The sequence below is a fragment of the Rhopalosiphum padi genome, chromosome 3 (genome assembly GCF_020882245.1).
Source record: "Rhopalosiphum padi isolate XX-2018 chromosome 3, ASM2088224v1, whole genome shotgun sequence".
In the NCBI taxonomy this organism is placed as follows: domain Eukaryota; kingdom Metazoa; phylum Arthropoda; class Insecta; order Hemiptera; family Aphididae; genus Rhopalosiphum; species Rhopalosiphum padi.
The window spans coordinates 49,289,201-49,309,242 of NC_083599.1; the positions used below are offsets into that span (position 1 = coordinate 49,289,201).

Here is a 20,042-nt window from a genome sequence, read left to right on the forward strand (position 1 = left end):
TACTCTATAAATAAATAGCTATTTCATGTTTTTGAAAAAATTGTTTTTTAAAAAAAATCAAAATAATTTAAATTTGTTTCTTGACAGTTACCAACTATATGCTTTTGTAAATCGAGGTAAAAGGGTTACCTTTAGTAGGCATTACATAAAATAAATGCTCTAAGGTATTCACCTTCATTTTTAAATTAAGACAATCCCACTGGAGTATAGTAAAACAGAAAACAAATAATCAAATATTTCTACAGGTATAACCCCGCGTTCCCTATACGTAAATCAATGGTATAAGCCATTATGTTTAATAATATATATAACTATATAGAAACGTAATCGTGTAACCGTTTATGACCGTACATAACACAGATATTTATATTATCATATGAAGAACCAACCGCGATGTCTGTGTGCATAATCTATTGATAAAAATATATGTTGCATACGTTTTTTTCTAAAAATCGGTTATTCTCATCAAACCGTTCATATTTTCACAAATCCTTGTTCATATGAAATATTCTTTGATTTTATTTATAACCGAACAAACGTACCGTAGATTTATGTTATTATACGGTTTACATAACGTATTCCTATGGACTATAATAATGTACATAAATGTAAGAAAATTGCTATACCTATTGCAACGAAATGTTCTCAAGAGACCATATTATTATTATGACCATGTATGTGCAGATATATACTATGTAGATAGTGCCTATAAGTACCTATAGTTACTTTTTTATTACATTTCCGTTTTGTAAAAACTAAGAATCTATAAGTCTTTAGTATGATAATTTTTAATTGTCTATATTTCAGTTTATATGTAAAAAAAAATTAGACTTCATAATTTAAATTTATTATGCATATAAGTAATATTATATATTAAATTCGTACTTGATTGTTATTTATTTAATATTCCACCTTATAATAGAAGTTATATCAACAAAGCAATTTATAATTTGAATAAATTATTTTAATTGCCTTATAATAATGTACATATTATAATAAAATGCTGCTAAGTAGGTAAATATTATGTATATTATTTTTAATGCATTTAAAAAAAAATTCAGACGTATAATATTTTATAAAAAGAAAATTCCAAGGAAAAGATTTTTAACCATTAAATTACAAAAACACGCGTATAATACATGTGTGTCGTGTGTGTATATAAAACATGGATATTATGACCTACAAAGTATATATTATTATAATAGTTAACTAGACTTGCCTGCATTGGAAGCTCTTCTCATTTAAACACTTGTCCATACAACCAGACCGTGTAATAGCTTTGAAATGTTGTTTGGAAGTAACTTTCAGTTCCCCGTGAATTGTATCGAAACTCCACGACCGTTGATTACACGACTTCGGTTTCCGGACACATATTTTCCGAGCGACTGTTGCGGTGTGTGTTGGGTAATGCGATCGTTTCAATGGAAAATCTGAAATTTAAACATTAAATTGTGATTTACAATCAATTTTTTCATTTGCATTCATGAAATCAATGTTTTTTTTTTATTAAAATATACACCTAATGGTCAATTTCGCTTAAGCTGATAGCATGGGTATTTTTACCCATAAAACTATTATAGAGCATTGGTGCGATTTGAGCCCACTTTTTAGCCCATTGAATACGGGTACCTTTTTACCTTAAAATGACCATTAGAAATTTGAACTTGATTTAAATTGTCTATTTGAACGTAAATCTTTATATTTTCTCCACTCTGTGTTTATTATAAGCGAAAATTTAATTTTAATTTTTCAATAGCTCCAACTATTATTAATAAAAGGTATTATTCATTTAATTTAATAATTCTAATTAATCGATACTTGTATCCATTATAAATTAAGCACTTTTCCCCGTCATTACTAAATTTTACTTTTTTACACTATAAACTATATAAGTATATACTTAAGCTATACGAATTATTACGATTCGCTTATATATACAATATCTGCGTAATAAACTAATAAATGATAGGGTAAATAATAAACGACGTATTAGAAATTAAAGGTTTTAAATATAAACTCGTCAGAAAATTTTATAATTTGGGCAGCGAAACTTAACTAAGTAGTAAATACCTAAATAAAACAATGCTTAGCTCTGGTAATAATATAATGCAATACTCAATGTATAATATAACTTTCACAATAATACCTATTACTTATAGATTTTAGATTTATCAAAGTGATAAATCGATGTATCGTCTTGTGGAAATTTATGTCTTCGAATCTAGTATGTACCCTAATACAATTTATAAAAAAAAATGACTAATAAGTACCTACTCTTTATTATTTCCGAAAGAGTACTTTTTAAAATTGTGTTAAACCACTTAAACCAAGCAACAATACAAAAAATACCATAATTTATAAGTATATGAAGCCGTTTACAGTTATATTTAAAGTAGTATTATTATATTTTGTTGGCAATTGACTGATATAAAAGTAGAGATATAAAACAATATTATGTAGTTATAGTAGATAGGTTTATATCAGGATATAGGATACATATGTTTTGGCTTATAAAATATTCTAATAATTGGTAAAATGTGTACACGAGTTATATCGATTGTAAACCTTTTTTTCTTTCGCAAATTTATTATTATTTTGATAAAAATTATGTTTTGTTTGAACTTTATATATTATATATAGCTACTAGCTTATGATGAAAATGTAGAACAATAATAAATAATAATTGAATAACAATCTATATATTTTTTTTTTATATTATATATATATATCAGTTCCGATAGTCCGGTTATTAAATAAATTATAAAAATAGTTAGGTACAATGGACATGAATGATATAATATTTTATACTTATTCCATTTACCTAAGATACGGAGAAAAAATGAAAACTATAAAGGATCGATCGTGAAAATATTATGCGTTGGTATATAGACGAGTCCCACAAATAATTCTCAGATGAAACAATTGAAATACCTACGAAAAATGCGCACCTATATATATATATATATATATATATATATATATATATATATATATACAGCTGCGAAGTGAAACAATTCACACGTTTGACCAACTAAATTGTCCGGCCAAATTTTAAAATTCGATATTGAAACAATGAAACAGATGGAAACAAAACAACTCTTTACAGTATTTTATTGTTATATACCTTTACACGGATAATGCATTTCGCGGTGTGCATCGGAGACGACAAATTAATAGCACAGACTTGTACCGAATCCATTAATTAATTAGACAGTCACCACTGTGGAATTGTATACATAGCTATTTTATCGCTCGAACAGAAGTTTAAGTGCGTATAATTCATGCCACTTTAACTGTTAACCGGAGCAAATTGATCCAATAACTGTATGTTTATACAATTCAATGATAAATATATACTTATATAGTATAGTCACCATTAATTACGTTAAAAATTAAAACGCTATAATTTCGCGCTCTATATTTTTATAAATATTTTTAATGTCACTTTTTAATTTTTTTTCTTCTTCTTTTGCTATACATAATAATATTGTAATGCTACGAGTAGGGCTCGATTTATAAAATCTTCGGTACATAACCCAAATTACGTTCTATGCCTTCTATAATATTGACTGCCAGGAGTCGTGTCACCGTGTAATTTATATTTATATATATATCATCCACATATACATATTAACAATATGAACCGCATAGGGCACGCGTAATACGTATATAGACACCGCACGGTTAATTGATTAAAAAAAGAAAATATTGGAAAACGCTTAAAAAAATAGTACCTACTTCTATGTATATTATATTTTTTAGTTTATTTAATAACTGTTCTATTCTTGTTTTTCAATTATTATTTTTGTAATTAGAAATGTCTGATGAACAATATTAAACCAGCTAGGATAAAGTACACGATGTTTACATAAAAAATGCTTGATCTTGTGGATGGAAATTTCCTACAAAAATGAAATACCGTTTACATACACTGTTTATTTTAATAAAAATAAAAAAAGAAAGAAAGAAAAGTGCTTTTCATTATCCTGCACACATTTTATTTTTTTAACTAAAATCACGATGACTATTTTACGACAGATATTCAAATCATATACTTTATTACATATTGTATAATGTGTGTGATTATAACATCACATGTATCAGGTAGATAGTTTTCCTTTATGTATATTAGCCACTAGCCAGCACCAATAACCTTAACTGCTGTGTAATATATTTAATAATATGGCACTATGTAATAGTAAATAATCGATCATAATTATTTTGATAAAGCATAGGAACAATTATTATTAAGTTACCTACCGCAATGTCCATATATATGTATAATAATATTTTTTATAAATTATCATAAATAATATTTTATTACAATTATTTTATTTTTAATTTAATTTATATTTGATGTTTGCTCGTAAAAATATTTAGAACAATATTATCGACCAGAAAATTATAGGCATAAAGGTCAGAAGGGAAAATTTCATACTTCGATAATAAACAAATATTTTATATGTTTTTATAATAATTGGTATTTGGTATTTATATTGGCGAGCGTTCTTTTTAGGCGTCTTTCAAATACTTTTTCAAAATATTAATTTACTATTTATTATTTATCATTTATATTAACCACGGCTACAGTTTAATCCGTTACAGCTTAATTATTCATAGTATAATTTATACGCTTGGGTAAATCGAAATGGGACATGAATATCTATTTTATTAAATCTGTCCTTTGTATGTTTTATACACTCTTCGGTAGCCATCGCTTGTCACATGTCATCACGTCAAGGTTAGGTATATTATACTTGATAAATTTGACATTATTGTGAAAGCGAATATAGCATAATATAGAATGAGATTATATATTTATATACTTGTATGGGATATTGATATTATACAAGCTTGCTGTACATCGTAGTTACTATGTATAGGCTCTATAGCTAAATCAATTTTATTTAAAACATTTTAATTTATTAATGCGTTTTATATTTCTAATTAGTAATTACATTATAGCAACTATGATTTATTATAAGTATGTAAATTAATAATCTTATGTGTTTTTTCTTTAGTTTGGTAGATAACCAACATACCGCATTAGGGGTTATACACTTATACCTCCCCCCCAAAAAATATATGTAATATTGATTATTGTACATTTTTTTGTGTACGTGCCTTTATATTATAGTACCTATATTATAAATAAGTATTTACTTCAATTCCGATGCATGCATAATACAAATCAAAGTATTGTGTCCATGTATAATAAAATATTATAAGCCATCAATCATCATACAATAATTATATTACTACATAAACGCACCTATATATACCTACATAATAATTTATTTGCATTTTCATTAAAAATTAAAATGAGATAGGTGTAGATAGAAGTTGGTACCTAAATGAAGTAATTGATTTCTTTTCATAATCACTACATTAATGAACAATAATAAAAAAAAACTTTCTACATTTAGATGCCAGAATGCATTATGCAAATTGCTATTTATTGCTACCTATACTATCGTCCATGTCTATAATCTGTATTCGCCTGTATAACATTAAATGCGTTTGGCATACTCTGCCGGGATGTTTACATTATTATTATTATTTTTTCATTATAACTATATTAAATCCACAGCAGATACCGGAGCAACGTAAAACGTCTTAAAATGTATATAAATACATTTGCGGGTTACCATAGAAACCTCGTTAACTACACGGTACCGCGTTATTTTTATAATAATTTCTACTACTCTGAAATCCGACGCGGGTAATTTGCATATGGATACACCGTAATCACATACATGTATAAACATGCTACAAGTGCGGCCTTTTTTTTTCTTTATACACAGTACCGTAATTCATAGATCAATATCGTTTATTATAATATATGTGTACCTACCATTATATTTAAACCGGACTTTCGTATTGGTCTTGAAATCTATTGAAAACACAGTTGTTTATTTTATTTTTTATTTTTTTTATCGAATTTCATTAGTCGTTAAATTATCGTACTTAAAAATCGATGGAATATTTATGCACTGCGGCGTATGTACCTTTTAACCTTTAGTAGTAATTATTCGAGGATTTCGTCGATTCGGTCAGACCTTTTTTTTGTTATTGAAGGAAAAATTATATCGATTTCGCCTCTGAAGGCTGTGCAAATAATTAATCAACAATTCGTCAATTACCAAATCGAAGTCATAAATTTAATATGTAATACTCAAGATTGCTATACCGTTTTTCAGTTTTTCTTACTGAGAAAATGTCAAACTATACATTGGTAGATGTAGACCAGGAAAGTATAGGGAAATATACGAACTTCCCGAAAAAAACTACAAGTCATAATTTTAAAAATCAGTTTTAAATTGGCATAGACGCTATATTGGTTGAATATATAGCCTATATAGTACTATAATTGTATATTATATACTTATTACTTATATCTAGTTAACTATAGGTATAGTTAAACTGAGTGATTCAACAGAACGTTTTTAAAATTCATAAATTAGTAGTTAATACGTATATATAAAACACGCAAGAGGATACACCAAGCATATGGTTGTCTTCATTATTTTCCTTGATAATTAATATATATTCAAATTTTTATTTTTAGAATTTTTAAATATACCATATTTCGAAATTTTTGTAGTATTTTAAGAGTGTTCTGTGGGATATAAACTTCTATAAGAACCTCACTTTTCACTGTAAACTATTTAGTAAATAGTTTTATTTTTTTAATATACCTATATATCAACATTTATCTAATTCAAAATCCGAACGAGTAGTTTCTTAGTTACTAAAATATTTATATTAAAAATGATAACCCTTAAAAATGACTTGACAAAAATACAGAATAAACGTAACGATGGTAACCTAACCCAACCTAGTTCTTAAGATTTTAAAAATATGTTATTTAAGGGAATTTAAATGTTTCAAAAATCAGAATTTAAATAATAGTAGTATTATTGAAAAAAAAAAGTGAGCATGCGTAATAAATAATATTGTAATCGTGTAATATCATATTATTATTACACGATTAGGTATAATAATATATAGTGATTCATAATTAAGTTATATACATGTTTTAATTAATTAATAAAATTAAAGAGTAGGTAACCATCATTACGGATGATCACAGATCATAATATTTGGTAGCTGGCAGAATCGATTGGTTATTTTAAATAACTATGTATAGGCACTCGTGTTGCGGGTTTGCGGCGGAATCAACGGGTCTCCGTTATTTGCACTCGGAAGTCAGCTGTGACGTTGCCCGCTGCACAAATAATAATATAATCATATAGATCACCGGGTTCCTTATTCGCGGGTATCGTCGAACGGTAATTATATGTCTGTTACATTAAATACTTATAAAGCTAGGTAGGGATATAGTGCTAAGTCCTATAATATTATGTTCTCAGATTTTCGCGGTCTTTTATATAATATCTGTTATACGCGTATATAGCAATAATGATTTACCGACCGCATGTTTATTATAATTTATTGTACCTACCCGATAGTAACTATTTACGCTGTACAATAAATACAACGCAATAACATTATAATATTGTTTAGGTATAGAAAACGTGTTCGATCGCGTGCTAACAGAGTATACAGTATAATATGCATGTGACCAGCCATATAGCCGTCTGGAAAACATCACTTGACAACTGATAATGAGTAATGACTATAATGTGCGTAGGTACCTATACACATTATAATATTCAAATACGAGGTTTTATCGTGTATATGATTGTAGTGTACATCCGATGTGTACGTATCTACCGATATATACGCAATAGAAAACTGTCACGTTATAAATTTCCCTTTTTTATTTGTTTGTGCTGAATAATGGAAAATTCTCATAGACTTCGACGACCGCGACGTCGCATTCAGATGACAATATACTCGGCACCAACTATTATGATATTATTATATATATATATTGTATGCGCCTATAATATCGGTCCATATAATAATTAATGGTCTACTGCGAATGTAGGCGCATGTGCATGATCGCGTTATTATACATATGTATTAGTATACGAGTCTCGTGGAAAATTGCGAAAAACATTTTAGGCAAATAGGCCGTTTATTTACGCATTTACTATGATATTATATCACTTTGGACACTTGGGTACTAAACTTCCTACGTGCAACCAAGACACAGAGAAATATCGTATACATTTTGTCATTAGTATAATTTTGGATGCATGTATATATATTTTGTTATTTCATTTTGCTTAATAATATATCATAATTTAACATAAATTTAAAGTACAAACATGCAATAATAAACCAATTTATAAAAATTGTCTGGCTACGACGCTGCTCATATTGTGTATAACATACGATAGAAATATTAATAATTTAGAACAATATAAAATACATGAGATTTCCATATTATTATATTAACTTAATCTCGTTATCGTTATCATTCTAGTGACATAATAATAGTCTACATTGGCACACTGTAGATCAATCGGTTTTGTACAATTAATATATATGATTAATTAGCCGTTATTGTTATTTTTGTTATTTGTCAGTCTATGTATACACACACATTTCTAAGGTGAGTTCACCAAATAAAAACCCCTTCTGTAGTCTGTACCGATCACTAGATAGCGATTAATATTAATGCTGATTGTTGATTGTTGATACATTTATTGTATATCTACAATATCTACATACCTAATGCATTATTTCGAAAGTTTTAACTTTTTTTAAAATATTATTTTAAATTTACAATTTTTTTTAAGTATTTTTACTTTTTTTGAATGACTAATTTGTAGCATTTAATGTTTTGATGAACAAAGTTGTAGTGGACCACCATTTTACAGGGTACTCCTGCAGTGCTGCTCTATACTCCGAACCTATATTAAAGCTTTAAATACTTACAGCTTCTTAAATATTCGAAAATATCGAAATAAATGCTTTGAAAAATATTCTGCTTTGGAATAACATCAAATTAAGTAAAAAAAAAATTTCAAAACAGTTTAAACGTTTTGGAAACACGATCGTGGACTAAAAATGGACCCCCTTACACGATAAATGCGTAGATACCTGTTTTATATTATTTCTTTATTAATAACGCTGCTGCTACTGCTGCAGGTGAAGCGCGTGGACCACCTCTGCAGTTTACGCGACGTGGAAAAAAATTACGAATTCATTGACGATTGCACGCGGCGGCGGTAATGATACAATCACGAATTTTCACAGTACCTATATACACAATATCCCGTCTCAATAATATATATATATAATCAACATTACCGCTGCCCGCAGTGTCCATCGACCATCATCGTGACCCACTTTTTACGGCAACATCTGTCACGTTGTTTTTTTTTAACATTTTAACTGAATCGGATCTTATTTGAATAACGCACCGTGTACAATGAAGGTTTTTCTTCTTCTTCTCCGTCCATCTCTCTCTTTGTCTAGGTTTTTTTTCTATTTATATATATATATACATATACAATATAAATTCGTGTTTACCTATATACAAACCGTACTTGCAACAGCAGCAGCAGTGGACTATATTGTTATAATATTATTATATATCTTAACAGACCCCGCGTGGCGTTTATATATATATATGTACATATAATGGACTTGAACGCCCTTTCGGCCACAAGAATATAATATTTTAGAAAACACACGCGCGTTATACACTACACCGTTAACGCGATGGTTTCTCGTGCGTTTGTCTTAGGTCAGCCCAGCGGTCCTCTGCACGTTTTCATCGCGTTTTTAGACTCAAAGACTAATTATCGTGCAATGCACGTAATGCTCGCAGGTATTGTATACAGGTGTATTATATTATATACGTTTATCAGACACGGGATGCTGTGATATTATGGTTTCGGCGCAGATCGAATGCACTGCACCGTCCACAGCACGCGCACCTGTAATATACACATATACATCGAAATGGAAATTATATTTATTAAACTGGTCAATTCCATAAGCCGTGCTGGGCGTGAGAAGGGAAAGGGGTACGCAGATAATAAAAGATACCGACGGGCCATGCCTAGGTCGTATACCTCGCTGTACACCGCAGAGACTACGGAAAAGAACACTATACGTAATATAGATATCACAATGGTATTAGTATAAAAGTTAATTATTGTTGCGCCAGATAACAAGATTGGGCGTATGTGTTTGGAGTATATGAGACTATTGATAAGATTCTATAAGCACATAATAAGTGTTGAGATGTGTGATTATTCGATTATTGTATACCTTGATTCCGTGATCACTGCTTAAATTTCAAAACCTTATTGATAACAAGCGTTCTCTTTGAGTGCTTTCGGACATAATAACCCCATCAATTTATTATCTATGAGGATCTGATATAGAATAAATAATAATGCACTAGATCCTAAATATTTCATATTTCATTATTATTCATATTTATAAGCATACAATCAGTATACATTTTAAGGAAAACTAAAATTTCGTATATATGTGGTACCCTTTATGGCCAAACGATTAAAAAATATTTAGTCATTACTTCATTAAAATTATACAAAATTACCTAATTTGTATAGCATAAAAATGTTTATGCAAAATATATTATGTTATGATTATCAAAGCCAAGGCCCTCCTGTGGTTTCTAAATGATAATACCTAAATTATATAACCAACAGTAATTATAATTATACACCACAAAATACGTACGCGCAAATAATGTAGGTAATGAAAAATTGTAGTTTTTTTACATAGATAATTAGCATTAAAAGTCGTATCACTAAAGTTCGTATTTACTGCAGACTAACTGTTTACCTAAGTATAATATAACTTACGTTTTATACGTTTTACTAATATTTCAGGTGTCTCACAGTCTTGTCTATCCATGTCAATACCTTTTTTTTTATTAATATTTTTTAATGATTATTTCGGATAATTTTACAATATAGATGTATTAACGAGAAACGCAATAAATTATTTACAGTATTTCATATTAGTTAAATAAAATCCAATTTAAAATAGGGGAATAACCATTCTGATGTACAGTAAGTATAGATTATACCTCGTAATTCAGTAAATGGCAGTTGTAATGTATGTATTAAATTTGAACTCAATGATATATAATAATTACATCAAAAATCTGGTTCTGAAAGAAGTCGCGGTCGCCTATTTTACTAAATATATTTAAAAACATATATTTTTATATCGCTATAGAAGTAATTTATTTTGCTATTCATGTATATATTACGGTAAGTTGATTTAATTTTTGTGTCAACATCTATAGAAAAAAAACAAAATAAATCATACTGTATCTTTTTTATAACCGGCAAAGTTATCAAACAATTATATTATTAATAGGTAATATTAAAATCTTCACAGATTTTAGTATTTTTTTATTTTGTTTGTTTTCCCAAATTATTTTAAAAACTAACGATAATTTTCAACTTTAACTTTCCAAAAGTACAAAATATAGATCCAATTTTCTACCAGAGACCTAAATCAAAGTCGACGATCAGAGCATTTTTCTATCACAAAAAGTGTCACCAAGCACAAAAATAAAAATCATTCGTTCGTCGCTCCTCTCAGAATTTAAAAATAAAAGGTTTGTACTAGTGTTTTAAAAAAAATCTATTTAACCAACACTAATAATCAGTGTAAATATTATATGAGTTGTATTTATTGACTTCCGTTTTGTAGATACCCATTCAAATAATATGTGTTGATGTGTGGTGTCTTGAGGTTTATAGGTAGGACTGCGGGAGACGGTGACAGGTAATATTACGAGTATATAGGTATAGGTATATTTTTTAATATAGGCTAGCGGCGGTGATGCGTACGGTGGACAAACACAGAGAGAGACATAAGCCTGTAAGACGTTCACGTACAAAATAATATAATATACACGCGTATATACAGTGTTATTGTGCCGTATGCTGGACATAAAATAAAATAAAAACGAACGAATCTCACTGGAATAATATATATATATATGAACGATTACAATGTTCTGAATAACAACACTGTTCAGCGGTGTACACACGAAATGTTTTTCCCACATAGTAGGTATACACCTTAACAAAAAATACGTGCAAGTTTTCACAAGCATATATGAATAATTCATCAAATATTTAAAATCTAAAGCACTGCACAACGAAACATGAAACGTTTAAGTTATGCCTTATATACATCACGGTTATATGATTACCTACTACCTGGGCAGGTATTTAATATATTATTTCTGTAACACTAGCCTGGAATAATTGGTTTACCGTTAACGCCATTATTGTAATTTGATTTGTTTTACTTAAATACGATTTTGTGTATACATATAGGCATGATGAAGATTTGTACGGTTAGATCGATAAGATATTATGTGTAGATTGCAATGAGAACAAAAGAATGAAAACGTAGATACACATCACGTCATCGTGTCGTGTATACAAGTGTGTTACTACTATTGGCACTTACCAACAAAGCCACAAATTCACTATAGGAAAAGCTAGGTTTTACTTATCTTACTCGGTAAAAACTAAAAAGCTTGGTTTTATTCTGGATTTAACTAAAAATGTGTTGATGTTTTGTAAAAATCAGTAATTTGTTTTAATAACATATATAATACAATTTTCAAAAAAAAAAAAATTCAACATAAATAAACAAATGTATACATTAAATTTAATATAGGTATAACTTAGTTTTTGATTATTAGTAAAAATCATATTTTTTCCGTTGTAAATCATTGATCAATAACTAATAATGCTTTTACAGAATCATTCATAATAATATTATATTATATTCGTTATTCTATATATTTTAGGTACATATACCGTACTTACTTTTTTTAATAAAAGCCTGATGCTTTTAATCTTTTACCAAGTGCGATTAGTAATCTAAACATTTGCTATATTTATACATGGCTTCGTTAAAATAACGGTTTCTACGGGTAATTGTATTTTTATTTTTTACCAATAAATGACTAATCAGTAAAATGCGAGTATACATTGATTTAAAAACGTTTTATAAGTTTTAACGTTATACAGTGTTAATCCTTGCATTAACTAATAAAATCTAGATTTATCCAATGGTCGTGAAATCGGGCTTTGTCGGTACCTAATGTGAGTGAAGACGTTCGTTAAAAAACTATATCGACGAAATCCTGTGGCGAAATCGATTGATCGACAATTGACATAGATAGACAATGGTATATAAAATATAATGTACCGATATAATACATTATAAATTAATAAATTATAATTCATTATATTATGCACCGTGCGAAACGTAGTTAAATAATTAAAGCGTTTTGGCGCATAATTATTTATTAGTATCCAACGCGGCTGCCGAATACGCTTGTACATTATCATTAATATACGCATAAACAACCTAAATAAATTTATATTAATAATAACAGTATAACAGTAATACAGAGTGATTAACCTATAGTATGCTTACGGCTCATCAACATTTTTTACTATAATACTAAAATTTTAATTTCTGGAAATTTTAAACATAGTAGTTTCCATATTATTTTCAAATCCATAGATGTTTTATATTATTTAAGGAGTATCCTGTAGCGACACCAAATTTGTTTTTTAAAAATGTGAATTTCCTTTTTTTCTTGTGAATTATTAAACTACAGATGACTTCTGACGTATCTAAATTTAAATTCAAAAGAGTAGTTTAGTATTATTTAACTTTGTGTAAGGACTATAGAGTTATAATACTATGTCTAAAATATAATATTATGATTTTAAAATAATAGCAATTACCTATACTTAATGTCAGTATAATCTATAAACATTTTATAATTTGTAAAAGTTAAGTTTAGTATAAAGATTAAATTAAATATTACACATTTTTAAATTTTTGAAAAACAATTTTTAAGGACTATTTTTATATCTTTAATACATTACATTTTAATATCTCAAAATCTCGTTCAAATTATGATTTATTACCATACATTATACATCATCAACACTTTCAAAATGATCATCTGATTAACAATTCTCAACAAAAGGAGTGATTTTTATTTTAAAATAAAAAGTTTATATCACCAAAGAATATACTAATTAACTGGTATAAAAATCTTAATTATTGAAAATATTTTTCTGAAATACCTATACCATATTTAAAATTCACAAAAAACAGAATTTAAATAAATTAATAAGTATAATAACTAAAGAAAAATGGGGGTGAGCATTATGATTGGCCAATGCTTTAGAATCCTCCTACATATATGTATAATATCATATAATTAATATATATATATATTAAATATATTATATAATATGTTTTTAGACATTTATAGGTAATAATGCACGACGCGTTAGAGCTTGCGTGTCTGTAGTCTGCACCTATATCGCTGTGCTCGTTTACGACAAAACTGTACATTGATATAAGTATACATATACGAAAACGATCATCTGCAACGTGCAGTGATTTTCGATATTTTTTTAACGTGCCGCGATGCACACATGATGTTGGTGCGTGTGTCGTATACAGAGTCCATTGTCTGAGTGTAATATGAGTAAAAAATTCCATCGTAACTGTGTCACCCGAAAATTATTTTTTAAACCTTTTGCTGCCGCGATGACGATTCGAAATCGCGTTTTGAATAGAAATATGATGCACATTCTTCAGCGGCGAACTGCGCGATTACTGATGAGGTATATAATACTACATATATATAAAATTAATAGTAAAAAAAAAAAAATGTAACACAGTCACAATTGACATATAGTATTGTGCAAACAATGAAGAGTGCCTATGATGATTATGAGTAAAATACTCGTGTATATAGGTACCTGTATATAACTAATAAACCGTCAGATCGAGACCAACAAACTTGTTACATTATTATTGTCATTTCTCACAAAAACACATATTTTTTTACAAAACTATATTACCGCGCTAAAAACGATTTATCGGCCGAGACCTAATTACATTAGTTTTTTGACAAACAATAAGTGGACTTAACTGCGTTATTAGATCAAAACGTGATTTATCGATTCCAGAATAATATTTGAACGAAAATGAACCGTTTTTGTAATATGCTAACAATATAATTATATAATTATTATTTTAATTTTTTTTTTTTAAATTATCGTAAACGGTAATTATCTTAATTAAATCGAAACACTTGGCGTTATTTTTAATTTTTTGAATTCCCATCGAAAGGTATAATAAAAATAGTAATTCAGGTCATATTCAAAACTCAATTAGAAAAAAGAAATATCTTTACGGATTTTATCAGTTCTCTTTACTCACTGACTATTACACAGTATATATATATAAAACGGGAAAAGGTTAATAATATAAAATGATAGACCTGTAAACTGCACTGGTGTATTATTATAATACGTTTAAACAGACGTTTAGCGCATCATGACCACAAGCTATGGGACGGTTTAAGACTTTAAGAGATCATAAAAAAAATATACGTACATTAAATATATGTATGTATTTTATGTCTATGTGTGTGTATGTGTGTTACTGTGTTAGGATAGAAGGAAGTTAATTATTATATATATGTATAGTACCATACAGCTAGCACGTGTTCGCGGGTTCCTGTCAATGTCGGAATTGCGTGCGCGGTCGATTTTATCCTATAAGAATTTGTAGCGGTCGCGTGTCGTACTGTTTGTGCAATAAAAGTATTGAAAGGCATCTAGAAAGTCCATGGATGTATACCGCCCACATACGAGTATGCATATATAATTATTATAATTGTAATTTATACAGGGTGACCCGCTGTGTTTATACTCATCTGCAACTTTTATTTGTAAATCTTATTATTGAAAATAATATAAAGTAACTATACTATAATTACATATAAGCCATTCTCTTCTATATTAAAATAATATAGGTACATGATAGAATTGATTATAAATACATTATACATAATATTATATTGGTCGCCGCGACTCCTTTTGGGACCAGAAATTATTTAAGTCTGTTAACCGAACGAGTCAATAAGGCGAAAGGTCTAAAAATAAAAATATATACTAAATATGACATAAAAAATTAAATTTTATTATATTCATTGTTATTAATTTCAAAGGTACCTTATGTTGTCATTCATAAATAAAAAATAACATTAAAATTTGTAACGATAAAAATAGATATTTTTTAAATATAATGACTAATGACTTACGTTCATATATAAAAAAATACGTTTTCAAAAACTTAAGTACTTTTTGATGTGATGAGTCAAAGAAATCGTGTTAATCGTTAATATACATGCGATAAACTCGGGAAAATGGACTAAAAAACATTGAAATATGCTCTTAAAAATATACATTGACCCCATTAACTATAGTGTGATGAGTGAAATAGACGCTTTTTTCCTCTTTAGTATTTTAAGTACATATACATACAGGGCAGGCCTATTGCCCAATGGGCAAATGAGTCCGTTAACTGTGAGTCAAATTAGCGGCAATTACTGTACTATCGATATTACCTATATATTGTCTAATAAATAATAATACTAATAGTCTGCGACTAGTTTTTGCAAACATTTTTGAAAATTTATTGAAAGAAAGTTATTTACTGGAAATGAACTGCTATAGTATGATTCCTAGATAGGCATCATGCAGTATGCTATATATTATTGTATATATTATATACAGCCCGTGATCGGTTAACATTATAATAACGACCGCATTTCTAAACATTTTTTCTATTCATTTCCTGTGCGTGCGTATAGATTAGGTTAACCGCGTATATAAACAAAAGGTATAAATGTTTATCACTGCACTACTGCAGTAATACCTATATAATATCTAAATAGGCTAATTAATACATTATATTTCCCTACACGATAGGAATGCGATCAAATCAAAATAAAAGAATACATTGACGGACGAAGCTATATATAGTAATGTTCGTGCTTCTTTAAAATAACAAAATAAATATCTAATATGAAAAAAATTCAATGGGCGATGATAAATAAGAAAAAAATCACATAAACATATGATGTAATGGGTTGTAAGGGGGTAGGATCAGAAGTAAATTAAACGAGAGGTAATAAAAAATATTCATAAATACTATATGTTATTACATTTTTTAATCCGGTTTTTTTTATTAGTGACGTGCATTAAATTTGTTTAAGTTATAATTATAGAACGGTATGAATATGTTTGTGAAATAAATAAGCGATAAATTAAAATTAATCTAAATTTCATTGTGTATTATATATAAAATATGTAAAAGTTCCAAGCCTAAACAAATAATATTTTAGAATTACAACAGGACAGGTTGGTTATTAAAATTGTTATTTTATTTTATGTTATTCATCATTGAAATATCTTATTTCGTCACTATTTTAAACTTCAATTGTCTATAAAAAAAAAAACCCCCGTGGCAATGTATCTTTAATATTTTTAAATAGCTTAGAAAAAAAATTATAAGGAACTTTGAATTTAACTTCTAAGCCTTTTTACCAAACAATGTTTTATCAAAATAATATATAAAAATACATTTTAAATGTCTATGAATATTATAAAAAGAGTCAAAGTATAATTTTTAAATTACAACAAAATAAGGAAATCGTTTTTACACGTAAATATGTCGTCATAATTTAAATTTCAAACGCTTATATAAAAATATTTGTGAAATAGTGGTCGCCTTTTTTGTTTAATTCTATTATCAATGACTTAAAAAGAACCTTGTATTAAACGTTTATGTTGTTTGACAGGGCAAAACATTTTTTATCCATATTTAAAAAAATAAGTTGAAAACTGTCTAATTTTTTGTTAACCTAAGTTAACAAACAGTTATTTTAATAATAATATTTATTTGGTAACAAATATTGGTATTTCTCCCGGATTATTTTAAAAAGTACCTACTAAGAATTTTGAATTTTAATCTTCTAAAAGTACCAATTAAATCAAATTTACTATCAGCAATCTTCATCAAATTTGATGATCATAGGCATTCATAGTATTTTTTTTCTATTAAAAAAGGTGTCTTCAGAGTTTTAGACACAAATATAAAACAAAATCTGCGCAGTAAACAACAGTGGTCAAGTTTCTATGATCAACATTTTTTGAATAATATTAAAATAATCGTTTATATTGTTTTAATTCGTTATAAAACATTCAATAATATTATCATACAACGAAAAATTATGATAGCGCTCAATTTTTTTTTTATTTCAATAAGAACAATTTATGAGGAACCTTTTATTAAATTTTCAAATTTTAATGATGAATATCAATAAATTATTTAATGATATTTAATGAAAATTTGAAGTATTTACAGTTATACATTTTAAAAGATAAAAAAATCAAATTTGTCAAAAATGGTACAAAAATTGGCTTGAACCAGTTGAACCTCAAGTACCAAAATGTTATAGCCTAGATTCAATTTGTTACCAGAAACCTTCCTCCGTTGGTCAAAGTTAAAGGTTATTGTATTTTTTCAACTATACAAATTAAAGTATCTTCAGATAAAAAAGATAGAACAAAAAACAACATGCATCATTGTAAAAGTGTAAATACTAAAGAGCAATACTTACATTTATCGTTTGGCTCAGAATCTACTAAACAAACATCCAATTGGATTTTTTGATAACAATTGGACACCAGTAATTTATTTTGTTTTTTCTAAGATTTATGGCTAAAATCATTTTGTTCGTCCTAACAGTTCGCGATATAATATTATCAACGTGAAAATTAACACTTATGAGTTATATTTAGTTAGTATTTTATTCGGTATATTAGTTATTGTTTGTACAGCAATAATATATCTTCATTAAATTAACACTTTTAAAACAAAATTTCAATTACAATTTATTTACATACAATTTGTTAAGTGAATATTATAAGAACTGATATTTTGAGATTGTGCGTAGTTTTACGACCTGCCTCTAAACGCCTCCGATATCTCCAACCATCTGAAGAGGAGCTGTTCAGATGAACCCCCTTATATAATATAATCTTATCAAGAAGAGTGATGGCTATAGTCATGTGGTGACTGTGATGGCGGGATTATGGTAATTTAATAATAATATTTGATATTCAAAGCGACCCGTTTCATTTTGAAGGACATATTTTCTAGACAGTTCGTTTTTTTGGGTTTAAACGTTTCACTAAAGTTACACAATGACAGGTGATAACAATACAATTTTCCCTTATGTTTGTGTTATTAATTGCCTTATTAGTTGTGTACTTTTTCGTTATGTGTTTAATATTACAATATTTTACTGGATACATCATATATGCGTACGTAACAATTTTTACTCTAAAAAAATAAAATAAATTATAGCTTGAGTCCATTCAAAATGGGGACCACTGAAACCCACCCCCGCTTCTACATTATTACTAATTTATTCATTATAATTTACTATAGAATTTCTATCGTAGGATTTAACTGTTTGTTTAAGCACTTTAAAAAAATATACATTTAAATCGTAAATAAAATAATTAATGATGAAAACACTGAAAAACAACAGTTTATTTTATTTATTTATTTGTGGTGTTACATATTTATTTTGTAGTTTACCTACGTCTGTGCGATAATTGTCGTACCAGTATATTAATCGAATATAAATAAATCTTAATAATACATATTATTAATCTATATACCTAATATTTATCTAATTACAAGTGACTACACGGGTACGGACTATGTGTTTATAACACCACATAATACTCGTATCATATACAAGATGTTTAATACAAAATGTTTAGGATTTCAGTGAAAAAAACAGAATTCATAGATTTATATTTTTTTTTTAATGGTAGTCCATACGGTTAAGTACAATAGAGGTACGGTTATTATATTATTATAGTTTCGATCTTGATATTATAATAATATGACGTATACCGACATATGCTATTAATGCGTGTCGGCTAATGGAGAGTTCGAGTAAGATTAATTGACCCGATTTGCGGAGGTGTTTAATACATCACTCGTATTGTATAATCAAAAACCGTAATAATAATAATAACAAAAATAAATAAATGTATAGGTTTTTTCGATTAAACGATTAAATTAATTGAGATCAAAAGAATAGAAATATTGAATATTCAAGAAAAGAAGACTACGATACGATCTGTCGAAATAGGACAAGTTATTATAATTCATAAATTTTATTTTATACTTATACATAATATGTAAGT

At 27.7% G+C, this 20,042-nt stretch overlaps 1 protein-coding gene across 1 annotated transcript in view; it reads right to left on the bottom strand.

The window, feature by feature from the left end:
* The window catches only part of LOC132924638 (uncharacterized), a 54,572-nt gene that overhangs the window by 20,518 nt on the left and 14,012 nt on the right, over window positions 1-20,042 (bottom strand). Inside the window, exon 2 of the mRNA XM_060989058.1 lies at window positions 1,220-1,430. Within this exon, the coding sequence (XP_060845041.1) occupies window positions 1,220-1,430 (211 nt within the window). The remainder of the gene's footprint in view (window positions 1-1,219; window positions 1,431-20,042) is intronic.